Here is a 20,722-nt window from a genome sequence, read left to right as displayed (position 1 = left end):
TAGTGCTTTGTGTTTTACAACTTTTGCACTTTGTATCTTTTTTTTTTTTTTTCCCCCATGATATTTTATGCCATTTGTCTGCTTTTATCCACATCCCATCCCTGCCTCAGTGACATACTGAAGCTGGTCGAGGTTTCCAATGATGGAGGTCCGCTGGGCATTCATGTGGTGCCCTTCAGTGGACGGGATCGCAGGTAAAACACCTATTGATTGATCAGTTTATATGGTTTGTGTTTAAAGGACCCCTATCATGAAAATTTCACTTCGTGAGTGTATTTAACATTAATACTAGTTCCCCTAGCCTGTCTATGGTTCTGCAGTGGCTAGAAATGGTGATAGGGGTAAAAAGTGCTTTTTTGAGAGCAGCAGCTCAGGCGGTCGGATCTGGAATTTGTCCCCTTATGCAATAATTAGTGGAAAGGTTTCCTCCTGTTTCTCATGCCTTTTCCACCCAGAGAATTTCCCACCCCTCCTCTAAAACATTGTCCATCAACTGTCATGGGTGGTCCAACTTCCAAATGTGCAAAGTATTGCAGCGGTTTGGTGATTAGCTGTAAAAATGTCTATTCTAGGAAAAAGGCAGACACTACTTCCTGTCTGCACCAAACATTGTGTTGATGACATCATTTTTGTGAATGCCCCCTCAGCTTCTATAGGTTGCTCTCCTCCGAAATGGTACTTCCTGGTGATATCTCATTGTGGGACTGGATAAAAGTGTCTGTAATTCTGCACCAAGTCTGAAATTCGGAAATAAACTTCAGATTCAGTATTAGGGAACCACTTTTCCTTAAAAGAACTAACAGATTTAATACAATACACAGTGAATAGATGCAAGTGAAGGGTTTTTGTTCCACATGTACCCTCATTCTATCGCTATTAATATACATGCAGGTGTGCACTCACACACACACATATTCTGAAATGATTAGCCGGGTGGACCTGCTCAGACTTGTGTGAAGGGTGTGTGTGAGGTATACGTTTTCCACATTTTGCCCCCATTTCCTCTGTCACCGAGTTTCTGAAAAGTCTGGCAGAGCCATTTATATGTTAATTCAATGCCAAAAAGCGCGTCTCAGCAAAAGCTGACTGAACGAGAGACCCAATGAAAGGCAGGAAATTAGACAAGTCACACAGTCACTTCGGGTCTTAAAGTCTGAGGCCTGAAGGCTGATCTTGCTGGTAAATTTCAGTGAAGAGCAAGTGCCATTCTATCACTTTTTTTTGTCACAACAAATATAAGTGAATTTCGTCTGTGCAAATAATTAGTATGACTGGCCCAATAGACTGTATTTCTGAATGTTCAAGTTGTATAAATAGCAATTAATGGTCAGCGAAATTTAATTAATTAACCTTGTTTCATTGGTTTATTTGTTTTCTTTAAAAATTTTTTTAATTTTGTAATTTTGAGATGTGATCAGTAGAAATACCATTGTCTAATAAACACAAACAGCATTTAAAGCAAAAAGTATATTAAAACTGCAGGCCAATCAGAGCCCAGCTCCCTGATCCAAAGCAATCTCTCTGAAAGCTAATTTATAACCGAATGCACATTTATCCTGAGTAGCTCAATTCACTAAAACATTATTCTTGTATTAAAATGCAGAGCTCTATTCATCACAGGTTTGCATCACTTAAAGCTTTTTTACGGTTAATGCGCATGAAGGAAAAGGAAGTGGAAAGAGATTTTATTTGCTGCTGTTCTTCTTGGCTTTGAGCTGTGGGAGCGAATTTAAGTGACTGCTCTTCGGCAGCGTAGATCTCATTAAATGGTGGAGCTGAGGAATGTTGTTCTTTCATTAGTTCTCAGATTAAATGCTCATGTCAAGAGATTCTGGATTTAAAATGTTGAAGTTTGCAAGTCGTATGATCTCTCACACACACACACACACACACACACACACACACACACACACACACACACACACACACACACACACACACACACACACACTTGTAGCTTGTTTTAGAGCAGGATCTCTGTGTGGCTTTGCCTTAACTTTCAAGTTTTATTGTCATACACAGATAACAAATGTTCATCTGTCATTACCTCTATTTAATTATACATAATTATTTTATTTTATAATACATTAAACTACAAAATAGTAAAATAGAATAGCAACTCAACCAACGTATTTAGAGTACATATACTTAAAAAAATGGGACTGCAATATTAATACATTAAAACGGCTTCATAATTAAAACTGGTTAAAAATATTGTGCGGGTGTGTGTGTTTGTGTCTAGGTTTGTGTTGATGTTTACAAATGAATGTTTTTGCTTCACACACTAGGGTGGTAGTAGCCTAGAGTGTATCACACTCGCCTATGAACCCCCCCTTCCACTTTGTGTCTTAACTCTGAGTGTCTTCACAGTCCCTGTAACTACTGGTTGTAAATTGCTCTGGATTAGGGCATCTGATGTATGCTCTCAGTAAATGTACCAAATAAGGGAACTACTAAATGCTTTGCGAGATATATATATATATATATATATATGTGTGTGTGTGTGTGTGTGTGTGTGTGTGTGTGTGTGTGTGTGTGTGTGTGTGTGTGTGTGTGTGTATATATATATATATATATATATAAAAATAAATAAACAGAACTTGTAAGGCAGTAATTCAGCCATCACTACTGGTGCAGACTGTCAGGGTAGGCTGGTGGTTGTGTGGCGATATCACAGTGTGGGTTTCGCTCCTCTAGGACTCTGGGTCTGCTGGTGAAGCGGCTAGAGCACGGCGGAAAGGCGGAGCAGCAGGGTCTGTTCCAGGAGAACGACTGCATTGTGCGCATCAACAACGGAGACCTGCGCAACATCCGCTTTGAGCAGTACGAGGCGCTCTTCCTCTCTTTCCAGCCCTCCTGTTCCATCCCCCCACTCTCCCTCCTTCTGCTCTGTGGTTCAGTTGTCGATACTTGCTGCAGTAATGAAGTCTTGTTTGTTGTCATGCTTCAGGAGTTATTAACCGCAGTAATTAATTATGTTGCTCACTGACTCTCATTTATGTCGCAAATGACTGTCATTTGCAGTTGTTTAACTATTTCTGGATCTGTGTGTGTGTTGTGGATTTTAGAGCTCAGAACATGTTCCGGCAGGCCATGCGGACACCTATGATCCGGTTCCATGTGGTGCCATGTGAGATGAAGGCTCAGTATGAGATGATCTCTCAGTCTGAAAGGAGCTTGACCCCCGTTGCCCTGTCCAGTCGGTCAAGCCCAGACCCTCAGGCTGCCGAGCGCAACAGCAGCTTTGGACTAGACCACTCAGCCCTCCGCACGTCCCGACATGGAACCCCCCATGAACACGCACACACACGGTCCGAGCCGGTCGACGCCTATGCCTCACCTATACCTCATTCCGTCAACCTTTCTACGAAACCTCCAATAGGCCACACCCATTCACCTCACAGGGTTGTAAGCTCCACCCCCACTCCAGGCTTCAGTAAGAAAGTCTTCAGAAAGTTCAGCATTCAGCTGCGCAAGGGTGAGTCAGCAGTTTTCCCCCCCTTTGGACTGACGCCATACACCACTGACTCACTTCCTGCTCAAATTTCCACACACCTTTTTTTATTAAAGGTGAAAATTTTACCAAAGTTTAAATGGGTGGTTGATATTATCTTATCCAGACCAAGCTCACAAACATATTCAGCAGAATAGAACGCAGCAGCGAAGCAGGGGGAGAGGGAGGGGGCGGGAGAGAGGAAGGGAACCCCAGCGGCACTAGGAGAACAGCGGTGGGCTGTCAGATGTAAGAATCAGCGGTCCAGAATATTCTGACTGCAGGTTACTGGTGGCCAGCAGGGGAGGCGTTGATGTGCAGATACGGAGGTAGCTTGTGTGCGTGTGTGAGGGCATGTTGGGCACAGAAGGCTCCTCCATATGGTCCTCAGATCTCACCGAGAAACTCTCATACACAGTCTCACACTCACATATGTACCCTTGTACACATACAGATAGGTCTGGGCAGCTACAACTAATCATGCTAAATATTGTACATTCAAGTGAAACTAACTGAATTAATTTGACCCCAGTTACATGATTTTCAGATCAACTTCATGTGTTAATGTTAATTTTTGTGGGACAGTGTATGATAATAAATATATGTGTACATGTAACATACAAGATGTATAAAGATCCCAGACACAGACTGAGGAAACTGACCCATTAAAACAATATCATTTTTAAGAAAATAATCTGTATTAGACTTGTCAAAATAGTCCTCCTTGTTGTCTCCTAAGTGTGTCTAAAACTTTTGCACATTGAGGCAGATCTTTTTGGCCAGTGGAAAACCAGTGATGTGTTTGAGAACAGATATGGGGTTTTGGCTCACTTACGCACCAGTGTACCATTCAGCCCCCTTCCTCGTGTGCCCCCCAGGGCCCGAGGGTCTGGGCTTCAGCATCACATCACGGGATGTCCCCGTGGGAGGCTCCGCCCCCATCTATGTGAAGAACATCCTGCCCAGAGGAGCGGCCATTCAGGATGGCCGAATGAGAGCGGGAGACAGGCTGCTGCAGGTGAGGGAGAGGATGAGAGACGGTGTGTGTGTGTGTGTGTGTGTGTGTGGGGGTGGGTGGGGGGGGGTGTTCTGTGAAACACTGTTTTACTTTGTTATTGTCTGCACTGTTATTGCTCTGATGTTATTGCAAATGCATAGCAGTGAAGAGAAGATTATACTGATGTCCAGAGTCTACTTCACACCCACATTCACATAAAGTGAATCTCATAACAGATGTTATTGTGTTTTCTTCCCATTGTTGTTTTATTGTTTCCTGCTTTGTGTTTGTAGTTCCTACGGAAAATCGAAAGTCCCGTTTCAAGTAGGTGTTGGTTTGCCATTTGCTTTTTACCTGATCCTGCTGCTTTTTGATTGGTCCAGGTGAACGGTGTTGAGCTGAGCGGGTGTGTCCAGGAGGAGGTGGTGTCTCTGCTAAGAGCCACGCCTATGGGCGGTGTTGTGAGGATGCTGGTGATGCGTCAGGAGGAGGTATTCCCCCAAGAGGTATGGGTTTGTGTGTACGTTTTATGCATGTGAAAGACTTAGTGTAATAATTATCGTAAATGTGTCAAATCGTGTTTGTGGGTGCATTTTTATGGTTGTTTGTGTATAATACATGTTGAAATCTCAGTGCGACCCAGCATGTTAATCAGTGTAGGTGTCTGTCTGTGATGTTAATGGATTTTCTGACACCAGTGTGCCTTGTGTGGGTGAGATGATTGCAATGTTCTGTTCTCTTGGAGGCATTGCGCACTCACACACACACACACACACACACACACACCAAACTCAGACAGAGAGAGACAGACATTTGTAGTTTTTGACACAACTCCTGTGGTGTTTAGTGCTGCCTCTGGTTAAGCTGCTGGTGATTCTGAGTACTGACATGACCTGAGGTCAATTCAATTTTTATGGATGTATGGAGAAAAGGCGGCACCTTGCATCAATGCTGCTCAGCAAGCTCCGCCTGCACCGCCTCTTCCTGTCACATCCACTCATTTTAATGGCCTTTCTGTCCAGTTTTCCACTTGATCTGCGTCTTGGGCTTTCGTTGTCTGCTGCAAATAAACACAGAAAATAACTCTAATGGTCTGTAAATTGAAAGCAGCAATGATTAGGTCCATCACTTAACAGATCTGCTGCATGATCACGGGTGCAGGGTTGAACTAAAACCGCTCTTCTCTACAGCAACTGCGATGGTGTCAAACATGGAAACATTAGTGGAAAAGTAATATAATGATGCATGGTTCCTACCTGTGCTTTCCTCCAGAATTTAACAACACACTGGACATCATTCCTCTTCGACATTGTGGTTTTTTTGTAGACCAATTTTGCCAGTTTTTATTACATTTACTACACAAAGGAGACTTTTAGTTTCCCTGAAGACCATGTTGTTTAACACATTTACACATTCGCATTTTGGACTGTGAGTGCATGATACTCGGGTGTAAAGAAGTTCAGGGGAAGTGTGAAGAGGTGTTTGCTTATTGTCCATTTATCTCTAATTTCTCCTAGAACATGGAACCTTCTATCCAAGGCACCAGAGACTGGGTAAGAGCACAAAAACATGCACACTTTTGCTTTGTCGTTGTGTCATTTTCTTTCAAAACCTCACACCTACACACACACACCTAACCAGAAACCAGTATGTTATCAGTTCTTCTTCAAACTGCGGTTCTTTGTTTTGTAATTAAACCTCATCGCAGGTTCCCCTCAGTGCTCTCTGGTTCTATTACGGACTGAGATTCACTACGTACCCAATCTGTCGGGATGGGAACAGATAATTGAGTTAATTCATTACGGCTTCACAGGCTGATGACCGGTGGAGTGATGAGCAAGATACTGTGTGTGTGTGTGTGTGTGTGTGTGTGTGTGTGTGTTTTCAGCTATTCATTTATTTGTTTCAGGCGGCGTGTGCATGTGTTATAAGGCACCGTGTTGTTGTTGAACTTGGTGCTGTGTGACAGGCATTATGGAAAATCTTGTTTCTGTGATGTGATTTTTTTTTTTTTTCACCTCCTTTTGACTTCCTGCTTCCAGTAAGGCCCGAGTCTACAGTAAATGAGAGATACGATCACATTAGACCAGCCTTTCCCTCCCCTGTATCCCTTTTTTCCCCCCTCTGTCTCTGTCTTTCTCATTCCCTGTCTCTTTTTCTGTCTCGCATTCTATTTTGCTCCTTTTGTTCGGTGCTATTCCTCACTGTCGTTTCTTCACACTCATTTATCCTGTTTCTGCCATTGTACTGTCCCTGTGTCTCTGTGGGTATGTCTTCTAATCTCTCCATCTATATATACTACAGTCCACTGTCTCTACCTTCTCTCTCCCCCTCTGTCTTGTCAGTAATGGCAGGATTATTGCAGCAGATGTTATCTGTGCTTGTAATCCTCATCACAAACAGCTATTACACACACACACACACACACACACACACATATACATGCACACCCATACACACACTCACTGAGCTGATTCAGCCCATCTAGTTTCATAACTTAAAGTGTGTGTGTGTGTGCGTGCATCTGGGTAGGCTTCCCGGTACAAGGTGGTGCATTACTCAGTCTGATCTGATTGGAGAAGCTACTGTCTCCATGAGCACACAAATGCACACACATATACACACACACACTCCCATGCACACACACACATGTACACACACTTTCACAAACAAAAAGCAGAGAGACTCATTAACCTGCTGACCCAGAGGATCTGGAGACGTGGTCTCTGTCTCCATACTGCCTCCCTGTCTGTCTCCTCCTGCTCTCTGCATCCGTCTCAGCGCTGAGGCCGCAGGGCTTCTGCTTTGTGGGAGAGGTGGCTCAGCAGGAAGAATGTGGTTTTAGGGGTTGTGTCTGGGTTGGAGTCTGCGAATGTGGAACTCTACTGTATCGATGCATTATCATCAGTGCATAGTATAAAAAATTATACTATGGAACTGAAGAATTAAACAGCATATCTGTCCTTTTTTAAAAATAGTATAATGTAAGAATTTTATAATTACTACTGTACGGCAAATGTGCCTTTGATTTTGGTATATTATTTCTTTATTATTTATTTTAATTAATTGATGTACTATTGTTGTTTTTTTTTGTCCCACCTGTAGTGTGTTTTAGGTTTTTTTGCTTATTGATTGGGTATGGTTTGAATAAATTTATGAGCCATGTGCACACTTGTGCAAATCAAATAGCCTGACATTCTTCTGAAAGTGAGAATATTTTGCTGCTGCTTAAAAAATGCGTAATTACTGAGCAAATCTCATTGTGTGACTGGATCAAAGTGGCTGTAATTTTACACCATGTCTGAATTTTGGAAAGAGACTTCAGATACAATATTAGGGGATTACTAAGACCGATAACATAGGACCTTTAAACTCAGATGAAGCTTTATAAGATTCAGATACATACATATGTAGCATTTTCTATACTGTATTTGGTGCTCGTATGACCACAAACATGTACATTTATGTGTACGTGTGTATGTGTGCACACTCTGTTCATAAAAGAGCTATTTTCAAGTCTGTTTTCAGCTAATGAGTCTCTCATGGTGAAAGTGCCGACTCATGAGCCACCTGTGTTCACTCTTTTGTTCATCTTGTATTCACCCATTCTATTACTTTGCATCACACACTCGCACACCACACCTGCAGCTATAGAAGTAAGTCTATGAAAGGAGTACAGAGCATTATAGATGAACCATTCTATTATTAAAGGTGTGTGTTTGTGTGTGTGTGTGTGTGTGAGGGAAGAGAAAGGCAAGAAAGGGAGATGGCTCTTGTGTGTGAGTGTCAAAAAGGTAGAAGGGAGGGGAAATGGTTTGTGCAGTATAGACACTAAGGGAAATTAGTGTGTGTGCATGCACGCACATTCAGCTGTTTGATATTCATGTTGTGTCACTGTGAAGTGGTGAGGTGTGTATTTCTGATATTCATGTGCTTAGCATCCATTGTTTTGATTATAGCTCCAGCCCCACTGTACTCCAGTGTGTGTTTTTTACTGCGTGTGTGTGTGCATGTGTATGCGTGTGTGAGGGAGAGAGAGAAAGAAGAAGAAATTTTCTGCTGAAAACCTTTCTGTTTTCTCTGGCTGACTGCTCAGTCAATTACACACTTCACTGCATCACCTCTCCAGTGCGTACACGCACGCACACACACACACACACACACACACACACATGCACACGCAAACCAGACAGAGTTGCAGGTACTAAGTGTGCGTGTGACAGATCTGTCTGGTCTTGCTATATATGCATGCGTGTGTGTTTAGTTTTATGTGAATCGCTATGTCGTGTGTGTGTGTGTGTGTGTGTCTTTAGGTGTGTGCTGTTTGACCCCTGGTTCTTGGCTTCTGAGGTTAAATGAGGTTTGCGTGTCTGAGTGCTTTAGTGTTCATATGGATCCTTTAATCCATAAAGGGCTGATGTGAGGAGGCTGATGAGTAGTTGACAGTAATGAGTGTAATCAGATCAATAGAGGTGTGTGTGTGTGTGTGTGTGTGTGTGTGTGTGTGTGTGTGTGTGTGTGTGAGCGAGAGAGTGTGCCTGAGTGTAGACACAAAGAGTAGAAGTGAGATAGAGACCGAATGACAGAGCGAGATGCGTTGGTGTGTGGTTTCCTACTGACATTTGTATTGTGTGTGTGTGTGCGTGTGTGCTAGACTGATAAGTTCTCTTGTGTTTTCCTGTCTGTCATTTCTCTTGTGTGTGTGTGTGTGGCATGTATTCACATGTGTCCAGTCAGATTATGTTAGAAGGGTTAGCAAGATGCAAGTTGGTGGAGAACACACACACACACACCCAACCACCCACACAGGGCGAGACTGTGCCTTGAATGTTAAGGGCTCCTGCTTGAGAGCCTGGGGTGGGATATTAAATCAGCCCTGTGTTTGTTGTCTGTTTCTGCCAAGATGAAATTCTTTGCCCTGAGCGCCAGGCCTTCACTGTCAGCTGGTGAAATTGATGGTGTGCGTGTGTCTGTGTGTGATTGCAAAACTTCCACAGGCTGCGTAACTACAGCTGTTCACACTGACACAGACAAACACACACCTGAAACGGACCTGACGGGCCTCAGGAACTTGTGTGTATTTTTGTCTCTGTCCGCTCTCTCCTTTTCCATCCTGCCTCTCTGTTCTCCATCGTGCTATTGGAGTTTCCTCTGAATGTCACTCAAGATGTCTGGCATCATTTGCAATCAAGTTACTCCTAATAATATACAAATTATTATCTTTTCTCTCTCTTTATCTCTCTCTGTAGAGGATGGAGCAGGAGGAGTTGGTTTTAACCCCTGATGGCACTCGAGAGTTTTTAACCTTTGAGATTCCACTGAACGACTCTGGTTCAGCAGGGTTAGGGGTCAGCGTCAAGGGCAATCGTTCCAAAGAGACCCATGCTGATCTGGGCATCTTTGTCAAGTCCATCATCAATGGAGGAGCCGCCTGCAAGGTCAGTTACATTCACACACATACACAACATTGTTTAATGTTCTGTTTTTCCCATGATTCAGTGTATCACATGTAGCCGGTATTTCAGACTGCATTGAGCAGAAAAAAAACGGTCTGTGCTCAGTCCGTGCTCATCTGACGCCACAAACACCAAGAAACAAAAACCCTGATTCGGCCTTACTGTGGCACCGAGCTCATTAGGCTTCTGATCGGTGCAGTCACACCAATATTCTGGACTCCCTCCCCCATAATTGATTATCTGTATATATCAACGTTTGTCAAATAGAATGAATTAGTTGTTAAAAAATAAATAAATAAAAAATTCTGAAAATTTATATATATATATATATCTCTCTCTCTCTCTCCATGTTGTACAAGCTTGTAAGTGTTCAAGGTCTTTTAAGGAAGCTAGATGGAGATGCTCTGAATGTGCTAACAAGCAAGGTTATTCCTTTTACAAACTGTAGCCAGGTGAATAGACCTAACTTTGTGCCAGTAGCTACTTCCAACTGTAAATTTTTTTGTGTCATACTTTTAAAGTTGTGGTGTTTGTACTTTTATAGCATTTAGTGACATTTAACTGCCTGGAGATACTGTGTGACATTTAAAATATGAGCTAATATTACATGCATTACATTATGCCATGCTCTGCAATAGATCAAATCAAATCTGATATTTTTCTTGATGGAGGGCTGGTGGTAGGTTCGCTTTATAACCATGTAATGCCATGTAATGAATGAATTGAAGTTTTTTTTTTTTTTTTTTTTTTTTATCAAACCAAGGCATTGCACAAAAACACTCAATGCAAACATCAGTATTCTCGCTGGTAACCTCTTTGAATTGCTTTTGTTTGTCAGGATGGAAGGTTACGTGTCAACGACCAGCTCATTGCAGTCAATGGAGAATCACTGCTAGGCAAGACCAATCAGGATGCCATGGAGACGCTAAGAAAGTCCATGTCAACCGAGGGGAACAAGCGAGGGATGATCCAGCTGATAGTGGCCAGACGAGTGGGCAAACGGAATGAGGTAATGACTGTAGAGCAAGAGTGAGAAAGAGATGAGTGCCCCGAGTGAGAGGCCATTAATTGCACTTTTCCTGCCATGTTGGAGTTGTTTGTGGAGTTGCTCTATACAGCTGATGACCATGTGTATTTAAAAAAAACAACTGTTCAATACTTTATTTGAAGATTAAACTTTCATTATTTGATTATTATCTCAATGTATCCTGTTTTGTTTTTGTGTTCAATTTATTGTTAACATAAGTTGTAGGCATGTGCATGGTCAACACAGTAAGTGGAAAATTTAAACCATCACAACTAGCAAATGGAGACACATGGTAACAAATAAGGAAACTATAAGACTGGAAGATGACAAATGTTACAAAAGAAACTTTATTCTCTCTGCGAAATTCAGAACTGTCTGTCTGAAGGGAATCTCTGTGGCTCTGATGGTGAGACGTGGCACAGTCCGTCTTGTCTTTAATGTTGGGGGCGGGGTTGTTATTGAAAAGACTCCAGTTTAGCATATCACTCTGTCAGTGTCTGGTCTGTGACAGATTGCACATGTTTATTCTGCGATGTTTGCTGAGCCAGGCTCCTGTTTTGGTGTCAGGCTGGTTATATGAAGGCCATCAGTTGCGGTCGGGCTGCTTTATCAGTTTGACACATACCTGGAAGTCCTGATTCCAAGGACAGTGATGAATCCTGCACTTCAGTGTTTATGCTACCATTCCTATCAGCCAATCAGGTCATAGCCTTGTGCATTCCACCCTCCGCTTCCAGGGGCATGATGGGAAAATTACACATGACTGGTGCTATTTTTAACCCAGTAGATCTTTTCATGGATAAATATAGACTTTTTATCAGAAGAACAGATTTCAAGGAAAAATGCCCTTTAGGAGCGGGAGGAAAATGTCATTCATCTCTTCTCTCACCCATGCATTTGCACAGAGCCTCCATTCTGTGTGTGTGTGTGTGTGTGTGTCTCTATGTCGCAGATTCTCACAGTAGCTGTGTCTTGTAAAGGCAGGTGTAATTGAACATTTTCTTTCCTTTATGCTATCAGATGTATGCCACAAGGCTTTAACACATACCTACTGACTTCTGATTGCCATCCCTATACTGATGATGTGATTACACAGCTAATTCCAAACGAAACCCATAGAACCTGCCTTACAGAGTCACTAATGTTCTATTCTGTGGGCATCCAGCTTCAAAAAGGATTCTGGAGTCTCTGGTTGGAATGCTGGGGATTTTGTAAAGCTCAGTTCTTTATCCAAAACTACCCAGCTGATCTCTACATTCTCTCTCTCTCTCTCGCTCTCTCCCTCTCCCTCTCCCCCCCTCTCAGTGGGCTTATATGTGATCCATGTGAGGAACGCTGGATCTGTCCATGTGATCTAAATGCTCTTCATTGCAGCATTTTATTTCATCCTGCACTCAAATTGTTTTATGAAGAAAACCAATGCTGTATCATGATGCTACCTAGTTGATGACAGAAATTAACATTTAAAAAAAAGTCCTGTTAATAAATGAATAATTATTCCAGTTTTGTCAGAAAATTGACTCCTCCTGTGCTGTTGGGTGGAGCAAACCTAGATTTACTAGGTTGCTGGTTTGTAGTTTGTGAATATGTGGACTCCTGTGTTTGTCAGCTGGAGAACCCAGGCAGCCCCAGAGTACCAGACAGTACTTCATCTCCCAATGACCACGAGCGTCGAATCTCCCACTCGCTGTATGGGGGAATCGAGGGACTGGATGACAACCTGCGGCCGAGAGCGGGCGTGGCTGGCAGGCCTGTGGGTGAGTCATGTGACATGCCGACCTGACTCCGACGACTAGGACCGCTTTAAATCAATCAATAAATAAAGATTTTACACTCTGTTGGACCATAAGGTGTCCTGAAACATTCCCCTTCCTGTACACAGGCCTGATTTAATTACTTTCACTGGACAGACAGTCACATGCTTCATTCTCCTCAATTGTGTTCTCTTTAAAAGAGACACATGTAACCCAGGGTGTGACTGGGTGGACCAAAATTGGGAAAATTCCTCAAAAGCTCACCCTATCTGCTGCAACAGAAGCCCGCAGTGCAATGAGCTACTAAACTGTGTTCTCTAAAGTGTGTGTGTGTGTGTGTGTGTGTGTGTGTGTGTGTGTAGACCGCTGCTGAGAGACAATGGATCACATTAAGATCAGATCAAAATGTGCTTTTAAATGCATGTTTGTGTGTGTGTGTGTGTGTGTGTTAAGTGTGTATCTGCTGAGCTTGGGGATTTTTTTTCTGCCTCCTGCCCAAATCCTCTGTTTACACTTACAGATCTGATTGGAGTCGGCGTGTGCCGTTATTACACGTTCTTTATTCATGCTGCATAATTGCTGCTGTTTAGCTTTGTTTGGTCTTTAGCGCTTATCGCCTCTGCGTGTGTAATCAGATTTTACAACCGTGTTTGTCAATTTGAGCAATCCTGACATCTGACTAAGGGGCTTGATTCCCCCTGGTGTATACCCTTATTGTCAATAACCCTTATAACCCTTATCAATATCACTGGGCAAAAAACAGAAGATTTTGACTACTTTTAAAAATAAGGATTAAATACATTGGCATGATTCTGCTAAACTAACACTGTTTCTTAAAATTACAAACAGGCTGGAGTAGCCACTGCTTTTTTTTTTTGTTATTTTGATCAAACCTTTACTGAAAATTGGAGGGAGCGGCTACCTGTCTAAAGCACATAAGCTAACCTGAGCTGAAATGAGTGAAACACAAACCGCTCTGGAAAACGGGAATCCCACTGATTCCAGAGATTTAAGGTCTATTGTCAGGACAAAAGTATACAGTGTGCTCATAAAAGAAATATATAAATATTACACATGGAATTAAGAAAAATTGCTCTGAAATTAAATAAAAACTTAAATATATAGACATATATAGACTATAAACATTATAAAACTTTTACAAAAAAGCACACTATGGTCAGGACGCTGTGGGGCCACTGCAACATGGCGCTTCTCCTGTGCCCGATCCTTGGTCTAAAGCTGCATTCTGACTAGTTGTGTTTATCGTACGCTTTTTCAGGCCTGCGTGCTCTTCTTACAGGAGGCTGCAGGTAGCTGTGAAGGGATCGCTGTTTCAATCAACACCGCTGCCAATGAGTAGTGTAGATATAGCGAAAAAAAATGCATTTCTGACAACCCTGGTGTTTAATGGTAATATTACCTCTCCATCTGCGTTTTAGTGCTGATCTGTAGACTGTAGCTCTAGGGCACCGTTCAGACTGACCTAGTGCTGTGAAAAAAACAATGCTGCTCTATGACAGGCTGAAGACAGAAAGCTTTTCGGGTTCTGTAACAATTGTCAAGAAACTGTGACAAAATATCACAGTTCTGCTCTCTCTCACTCACTCACAGACACGTTACTTGAGCACTTGTGAGATCTCACCTTTTGAAATTTCTCTCCCAGGTAACTACCAGCTCTCACCCACGGTGAACATGCCGCAGGACGACATAGTCATTATTGAAGACGACAGGCCACCCGTTCTCCCTGCGCACCTCTCCGACCAATCGTCTTCCAGTTCCCACGACGACGTGGGCTTCACCATGGAGACACCCCCTCCCTGGCCTAACGTGGTGCCCGCACAGGAGGAGAGGTGAGAGGAGGGAGGAAGGAGAAAAGAATGACCATGGAGTGACTGTTAAATTACCGCTGTTTTAAAGTTTACCGCCCCGCTGTTTGTTTGGTCCTGAGGCTTTAGCCGAATATTTGATCTGACTCCTCCTCCTCTTGCGTTCTCTCTCTCAGCGCCATGAGTGCAGATGCGGACGGTGTGTTTAAGCGGGAGGGCTTTGGACGACAGAGCATGTCTGAAAAGCGCACCAAGCAGTACGGAGACGCCAGCCAGCTAGAGATCCTCAAGACACGCAAGTCCAAGAGCATGGACCTCGGTATGGACACCTGAACCCTGCCCCTTAATGTCCATTCAATTTCATCTTAAAGTGAAAGTGATTTATTTTGAGGTACCAACAGAATACCAATATAATATATACCACAATACCAATACTATTTATTTATACTCATTAATACACCGTTCTTTCTAGAGTATTTATTTGAATAGTGCATTTTTTATATTAATCTGTCAGCATAGTCTTTATGCTAATTATTATCTTGTACTGTCCACTTTCTGCAGTGACAATGCATTTTTCCCACTTGTGGGACTAATAAAAGATCATCTTATCTTATCATGGCTATTCACATGGCTATAGCATCCAATGCATGTGGCTGAAATCTGATTAATTCTTTATTGATTTTGTGTGCATGAGTACATATGTGTGTATTGACTGGCTTGAATGTTTGCTGGTAATTCTTTACATTAATTCTCTTACACAATCTGAACAGCATGTGGAATTGTGCATTGTATGCAAGAGTGTGTGTGTGTGTGCACGCGTGTTGAGCGAGCGATGTGTCATGTGATGTATTTGCTGCATGTGGAATGTGCTTACTAACCGCTCCGAATCTTTATGCCCACGTGCAGTAGCAGACGAGTCTAACCTCTTCCCTCGCCCTGCGAACCCAGCAGGTAAGCATATCTTAACCTCTGATGCTGCAAAAAAACTCCCAAAGCCCAAAGCCGAATGTCTCTCGCTCTTTAACTTTTTAAACCTTTATGCAGATAACTTGTTATGGCAGCACCATGTAATGGCAGTTGGGGTTGATTTTCCTTGTTGGATTTAGTTACTGTAGATTAACTTATAATTAGTTGGTACCTGATGAGTCACAATTCTTTAATGTCCAACCTTATATTTTTCTTAACTCATCACATAATCTTACAAGCCTCTGGTACAATATCCGAAGGAGGTTGCTAAGCAGCAATTAAACAGCCGGAGCCGAGCTTTATTTTTTACACAGAGTTTCTCTCGGAGGTTTGTGGTCATCTGTCCTTCAGAAATGTGGATGTGAGCAGTGGGCAGCCGCGGACGGCGCCCAGGGAGCAATGTGTGGCGGATTGTTCCTGGCTCAACGGTACCTCAGTGGGCACCTTGACATTTGGTGGGTTCAGACCTCTCAGTCCGCTTCCTTAGCTGCCAGGCCACCGCTGCCCCAAGGTGTGTTGTAATAGCAGGACAACACTTGATGATGTGCCGGACCATGTCTTATTGCTCAATTCAGTTTAAGCATTTGCATTCATTCTCTGTATGACTGGAGACACAACCGTTTCCCACACATGGAGTCTTTCGGGGTCACCGGTGCTAAGTGAGCTCATTTGCAGTCATGGCATGCTCTGTTGCCATGGGTAATGGACAGTAGTCCATTCGGCTTCTCCTGTTTTCTTCTGCATTCATCATGTTTTCTTTCCCCTCCTCTCAGAGCATAATATCAATGAGACACACACCATTAACCGCGCCGAACACATGCACACTCTGTGCAGACCGCAAAGGCCTTGCTGAGGAGCTCTGTCAAGTGTTGATGAGCTGACACATGCCACCATGACAGGCCGGATGCCACCTCTCCCATGAGACTCTGCTCCGGCATAATGGCTGTCACTCTCTGGCATTAGCCATTTAGAACGTCTCTCCGTTCCTCTCACACGTGCCCGTCTGTGTCCTCTATGTGTGTGTTTCAGTAAAAAGCCGGCGTGATGAGGATGAATAGCTGGGAGCTCTGAAGTGAGGCTTATTCATTCTTCTCCCTCCCTGGCTATCAGAACTCCATTGTTTTTTCCCTGCATCTCTCTCACGGCCACCCACACTCTGCGTCACACTCGTTACTCCCCCAGAGCCGCGATCTCCTGTTCCCCGCGAACTGCGCTGACAGCCGACACGCCGTTTTCTCCCGTCGCCCGCGCCCGGTTTCGGATCAAACCTCCAGTGCGTGGCTGCTATTGCCGCGAACTGACGTTTGCCCATCAGCGCTTTCTCAGCTTATGGTTTTCATCAGGCTGATGTAAAAGTGATATATGGAATGAGTTGAGGGCATGTGATTACGACGATGCACTGCTGCCGGCCTCCGCGGCCTGGATTTTAATGGGGAGAATACACCCTGGAGAGCTTTCATATGACAAGCTGAATGCAGCGAAATTAACTTTTGTAGCTGTAATAAAAAGGATAAAGCTGCTAGTGTTTATATGTGCAGATGGTAGTGATAACATGCATTAAAATGCTATTAGACACCAGAACGACTTCAGAGCCCCATGTCTCAGATTTTCCACTCTCTATTCATGTACTGAGTGGCTGATGTAGTGGTGTTGAATTATGTTCTTTTCATTGATTATTCATCTTTACAAATAAAAAAAAAAACATTTGTCTATATTAGATGTGATCAATTAGTGTTTCTTAATGAATACAATGTGTAGACCATTTTAGTTCCTTACTTCTAGTAGTAGCGACTGTATAAGACAAATGTAACACAATTGTATACGTGGAAGTTTTTCCTGGAAATTGTCCTTAAATTCATATTTCTTAATTTGATCTGGATTTCTCAATTTTTTTATCAGGTTCGTCACCGCAGAATGTTGGTCCCTCCCTCGGCCTGAAGAAGTCAAGTTCCCTGGAGAGTTTACAGACGGCCGTTGCAGAGGTTACACTAAATGGGGACCTTCCCTTTCATCGACCACGGCCACGCATCATCCGGGGAAGGGGCTGCAACGAGAGCTTTAGAGCGGCAATTGACAAATCATACGACAGACCAACAACCAATGGGGAAGAGGATGAGGGCATGGAGACCTGTATGTATACATTTTATTCATTTATCTTACAGCGTTATTGTTTTATTTTTTTTATTGCAGGTGCGGTAGCCCTAGAACGACATAACACATACAGTTGCATTAGCAGGAATTGTGAAACGAACAACTATGCACAACTATGATTGTTTCCTCTTGAACTATATTTTGGTGTCCTCCAGCACCCTGTTTGGTCCACCTTAATCAGACTTTGCTTTGGAAAAAACGGATTAAACTAATATTTTTAATCTTATGCGCACCACTGGAAAAAATAAACTTACGAGGCAACCCTCAGACTGATTATACACAATCACATTTTGAAGCCTGGGTAAGTAATTAAAAAAGAACACAAGAGAATTAAAAGCAGTAAAGACCTTTCTTTAAAAGATGAGTCTTAATGAGTTCCTTAAAAAGCCTTCAGGCTTTGTGAAGTGCTAATCTCAACAGGCAGGGCGTTCCACAGCACTGGAGCATGGCAACTCAGTCACACAAAGTCTATTCCGCTTGCCCCCGTTTCTCTCCAGTTTTGTTTACTTCAGGTTTTAATTTCTCTCTCTCTCTCTCTCTCTCTCTCTCTCTCTAACGCAGTGGAGGAAGATACAGAGGAGAGTTCTCGCTCAGGTCGGGACTCCCTGTCCACGGTGGCCGACCTCACCCCCTTGCCCGTTAGTGAGAGACCACTAGTCAACGGCAGCCAGGTCAGAAATGACAAGAAGAAGGATAAACCTGGGAAAGAGAAGAGGAAGCAGCAGCAGCAGCAGGAGAAGGAGAAAGAGAAAGAAAAAGACAAGGAAAAAGACAAAGACAAAATCAAAGCCAAAAAAGGGATGCTGAAGGGCCTTGGTGACATGTTCAGGTAAACAGATCGGACCACCAAATCACCATTACCTGTTGAGTTATACCCTTGTACATTAACCAGCCACCATAATCTCTCACGCACTTACTTGCAAATTAACTACCCCTCCGTCCAACTGTCCAATTAACTATCCAACTATCCATAACCACTGAATCCAGACACTACCCTCTCACACTTTCAAACCTTTGGCCAATTTAATGTCACCAATCCACCTAGTGTGCATGGAAAACCTACACCCTGGATATATCCTAATATGTACGATTTATAATTTACACTATTTATCATATCACTCAGCAACTTATAGCATTCACATGCTCATGGTATTATAACAGTCTACATAGTGCTGTAACATTTAATTCAAACTTAAATCTTAATCCAAAATGTCCATATAATTACATATCATAATCTATATTAGGGGTGTTAGGAAATATCAATACAGCAATTTATCGCAATATTTTTTTCTGGTGATATTGTATACAAGGTCATTCAATGTCGATATTTCTGTATACGAATTTAGTCCACGGGTGGTGCTGTCGAGTGTTTTCTTTAGTGAGGTCAGCAGAGATGAGAATCGATGTGTGATTACATCCTCCACTCCTGTAGATGGCGCTGTACAGCTGGGTACTTTGAATTACTTTTTGGAATTTCAGGTAGAGTGAAATTGCAAAACATGACAGACCAATTACAGCATCGTATTTTGTCGTGTTTCACTTCTGTTTTTCAGCATCACAATATATGTATATAACTGTATTGTGACCTATGTATCATGATACAAATTGTATCGTGAGATCCTTGCCAATGCACGCCCTAATCTATATGCTGTATCCCTATAATATTATATAATTGGGGCAGTGGTGGCCTAGCGGTTAAGGAAGTAATGAGTAATCAGAAGGTTGCCTGTTCGAATCCCGTTCCGCCAAGGTGCCACTGAGCAAAGCACCGTCCCCACACACTGCTCCCCGGGTGCCTGTCATGGCCGCCCACTGCTCACCAAGGGTGATGGTTAAAAGCAGAGGACACATTTCATTGTGTGCAGTGTTTCACAATGACAATCTCATTCCCATTTCTTGGGGCACATCAACCAATCAGTTTTCTTTTTCCCATAAACCAGTGCATTTTAAAAGGGACTAGCTGTGGTTAAGAACCAATGTCTTTGATCTCAGGCCTGAAATAGTTAAAGAACCTGTTCCACTTCAATTGATGCTGTTTGTCTTCTTTTCAGACCATGCCTTAGGGCTTTTCAAGCTCCATTTAGTTTGTTGTCAGGTGTGAACCAAACCTGGCCAGTTGAATGCACCGCTTAACTACCTTGGAGAATTGAAAACCTTGACTAGAATTGGCTTTTATGGTCATTTTTTGACCTGTGACTCAAACCAATAGCTTATACTCTCAAATGATATACTACAGCATCTACACCTTACATATGTCGACTCTGTACAGCATGAAAAATTAAAATAAGACAGTCCTAACTGTCACTCTGTCAGAACACGGTTTTTATTAGTCAAAATGGAAAATGGGAACACACTGACTGAAAAACATTCACCCACAATACCAATAAATCAGTGGCTACCAGCCCCCTTCTCTAGCCTGTAAATGAAGCTGTGGAGAGCTGAAAGTCCTTTAGCTCTAATCAGGTGGTGAATTGTGTTTTCTTGTTCAAGGTTAATGCGATTTCAGTAGTGCTCTGAGCCGTTTCCAGGCCTAGCGACGCCAGGAGGGGATCAATGTGTTGACTCCTGATGCTTCCTGCTGGCTTCAGGCGCAATGAGACTGATAGGAAGGGCTCTCCATCTGATGAAATTACCGTAGGGCCATATGTCCTCGCTCTAGGTAGGCATCGTACTGAGGATCCAGGAGCCATTGCCACATCTCAACCATACTATAGAAACAGCTGCTATGATCTGATCTCATGTCAGTGTTTGAATACAATTTCCATGATTTCCATCATTATCTTAACATGCATTCAAGAGAGTAATGCAGAGTAAATGCAACAGTGTGGCGCGTGTAACATTTGGGACTATTTCAGCTAATTAAATGATGTAGGTTTTGCTTAAAGGGCATTAATTGATTCAGTAACCATAAAACCATGTGGTTGGAGGATTTGGGGATTGAACCTGTGCTTTTGAAAGTGGGAATGATTGTCATTGTGATACACCGCAGCACAGCACACGGTGCGTCTAGCTGGTTAGAAGGCAGTGTGCTATACTTGGCTAGGACTTCATT

At 42.9% G+C, this 20,722-nt stretch overlaps 1 protein-coding gene across 2 annotated transcripts in view; it reads left to right on the top strand.

The window, feature by feature from the left end:
* pard3ab (par-3 family cell polarity regulator alpha, b) overlaps window positions 1–20,722 on the top strand; it is a 78,630-nt gene that overhangs the window by 31,981 nt on the left and 25,927 nt on the right. Inside the window, exons 7-20 of one of the 2 annotated variants that reach the window (XM_028975907.1) lie at window positions 111–194; window positions 2,698–2,823; window positions 3,069–3,478; window positions 4,372–4,511; window positions 4,874–4,996; window positions 6,008–6,043; window positions 9,740–9,928; window positions 10,785–10,955; window positions 12,583–12,730; window positions 14,391–14,577; window positions 14,730–14,872; window positions 15,460–15,504; window positions 17,419–17,649; window positions 18,232–18,499. In XM_028975907.1, coding sequence (XP_028831740.1) covers window positions 111–194; window positions 2,698–2,823; window positions 3,069–3,478; window positions 4,372–4,511; window positions 4,874–4,996; window positions 6,008–6,043; window positions 9,740–9,928; window positions 10,785–10,955; window positions 12,583–12,730; window positions 14,391–14,577; window positions 14,730–14,872; window positions 15,460–15,504; window positions 17,419–17,649; window positions 18,232–18,499 — 2,301 coding nt within the window. The remainder of the gene's footprint in view (window positions 1–110; window positions 195–2,697; window positions 2,824–3,068; window positions 3,479–4,371; window positions 4,512–4,873; window positions 4,997–6,007; window positions 6,044–9,739; window positions 9,929–10,784; window positions 10,956–12,582; window positions 12,731–14,390; window positions 14,578–14,729; window positions 14,873–15,459; window positions 15,505–17,418; window positions 17,650–18,231; window positions 18,500–20,722) is intronic. The other variant, XM_028975908.1, reaches the window with a different exon arrangement.

Source organism: Denticeps clupeoides, chromosome 4, assembly GCF_900700375.1.
Source record: "Denticeps clupeoides chromosome 4, fDenClu1.1, whole genome shotgun sequence".
Taxonomy (NCBI): Eukaryota; Metazoa; Chordata; class Actinopteri; order Clupeiformes; family Denticipitidae; genus Denticeps; species Denticeps clupeoides.
Note: the sequence above shows the minus strand (reverse complement) of the source record. Positions and strands in the feature narration are given on the sequence as shown.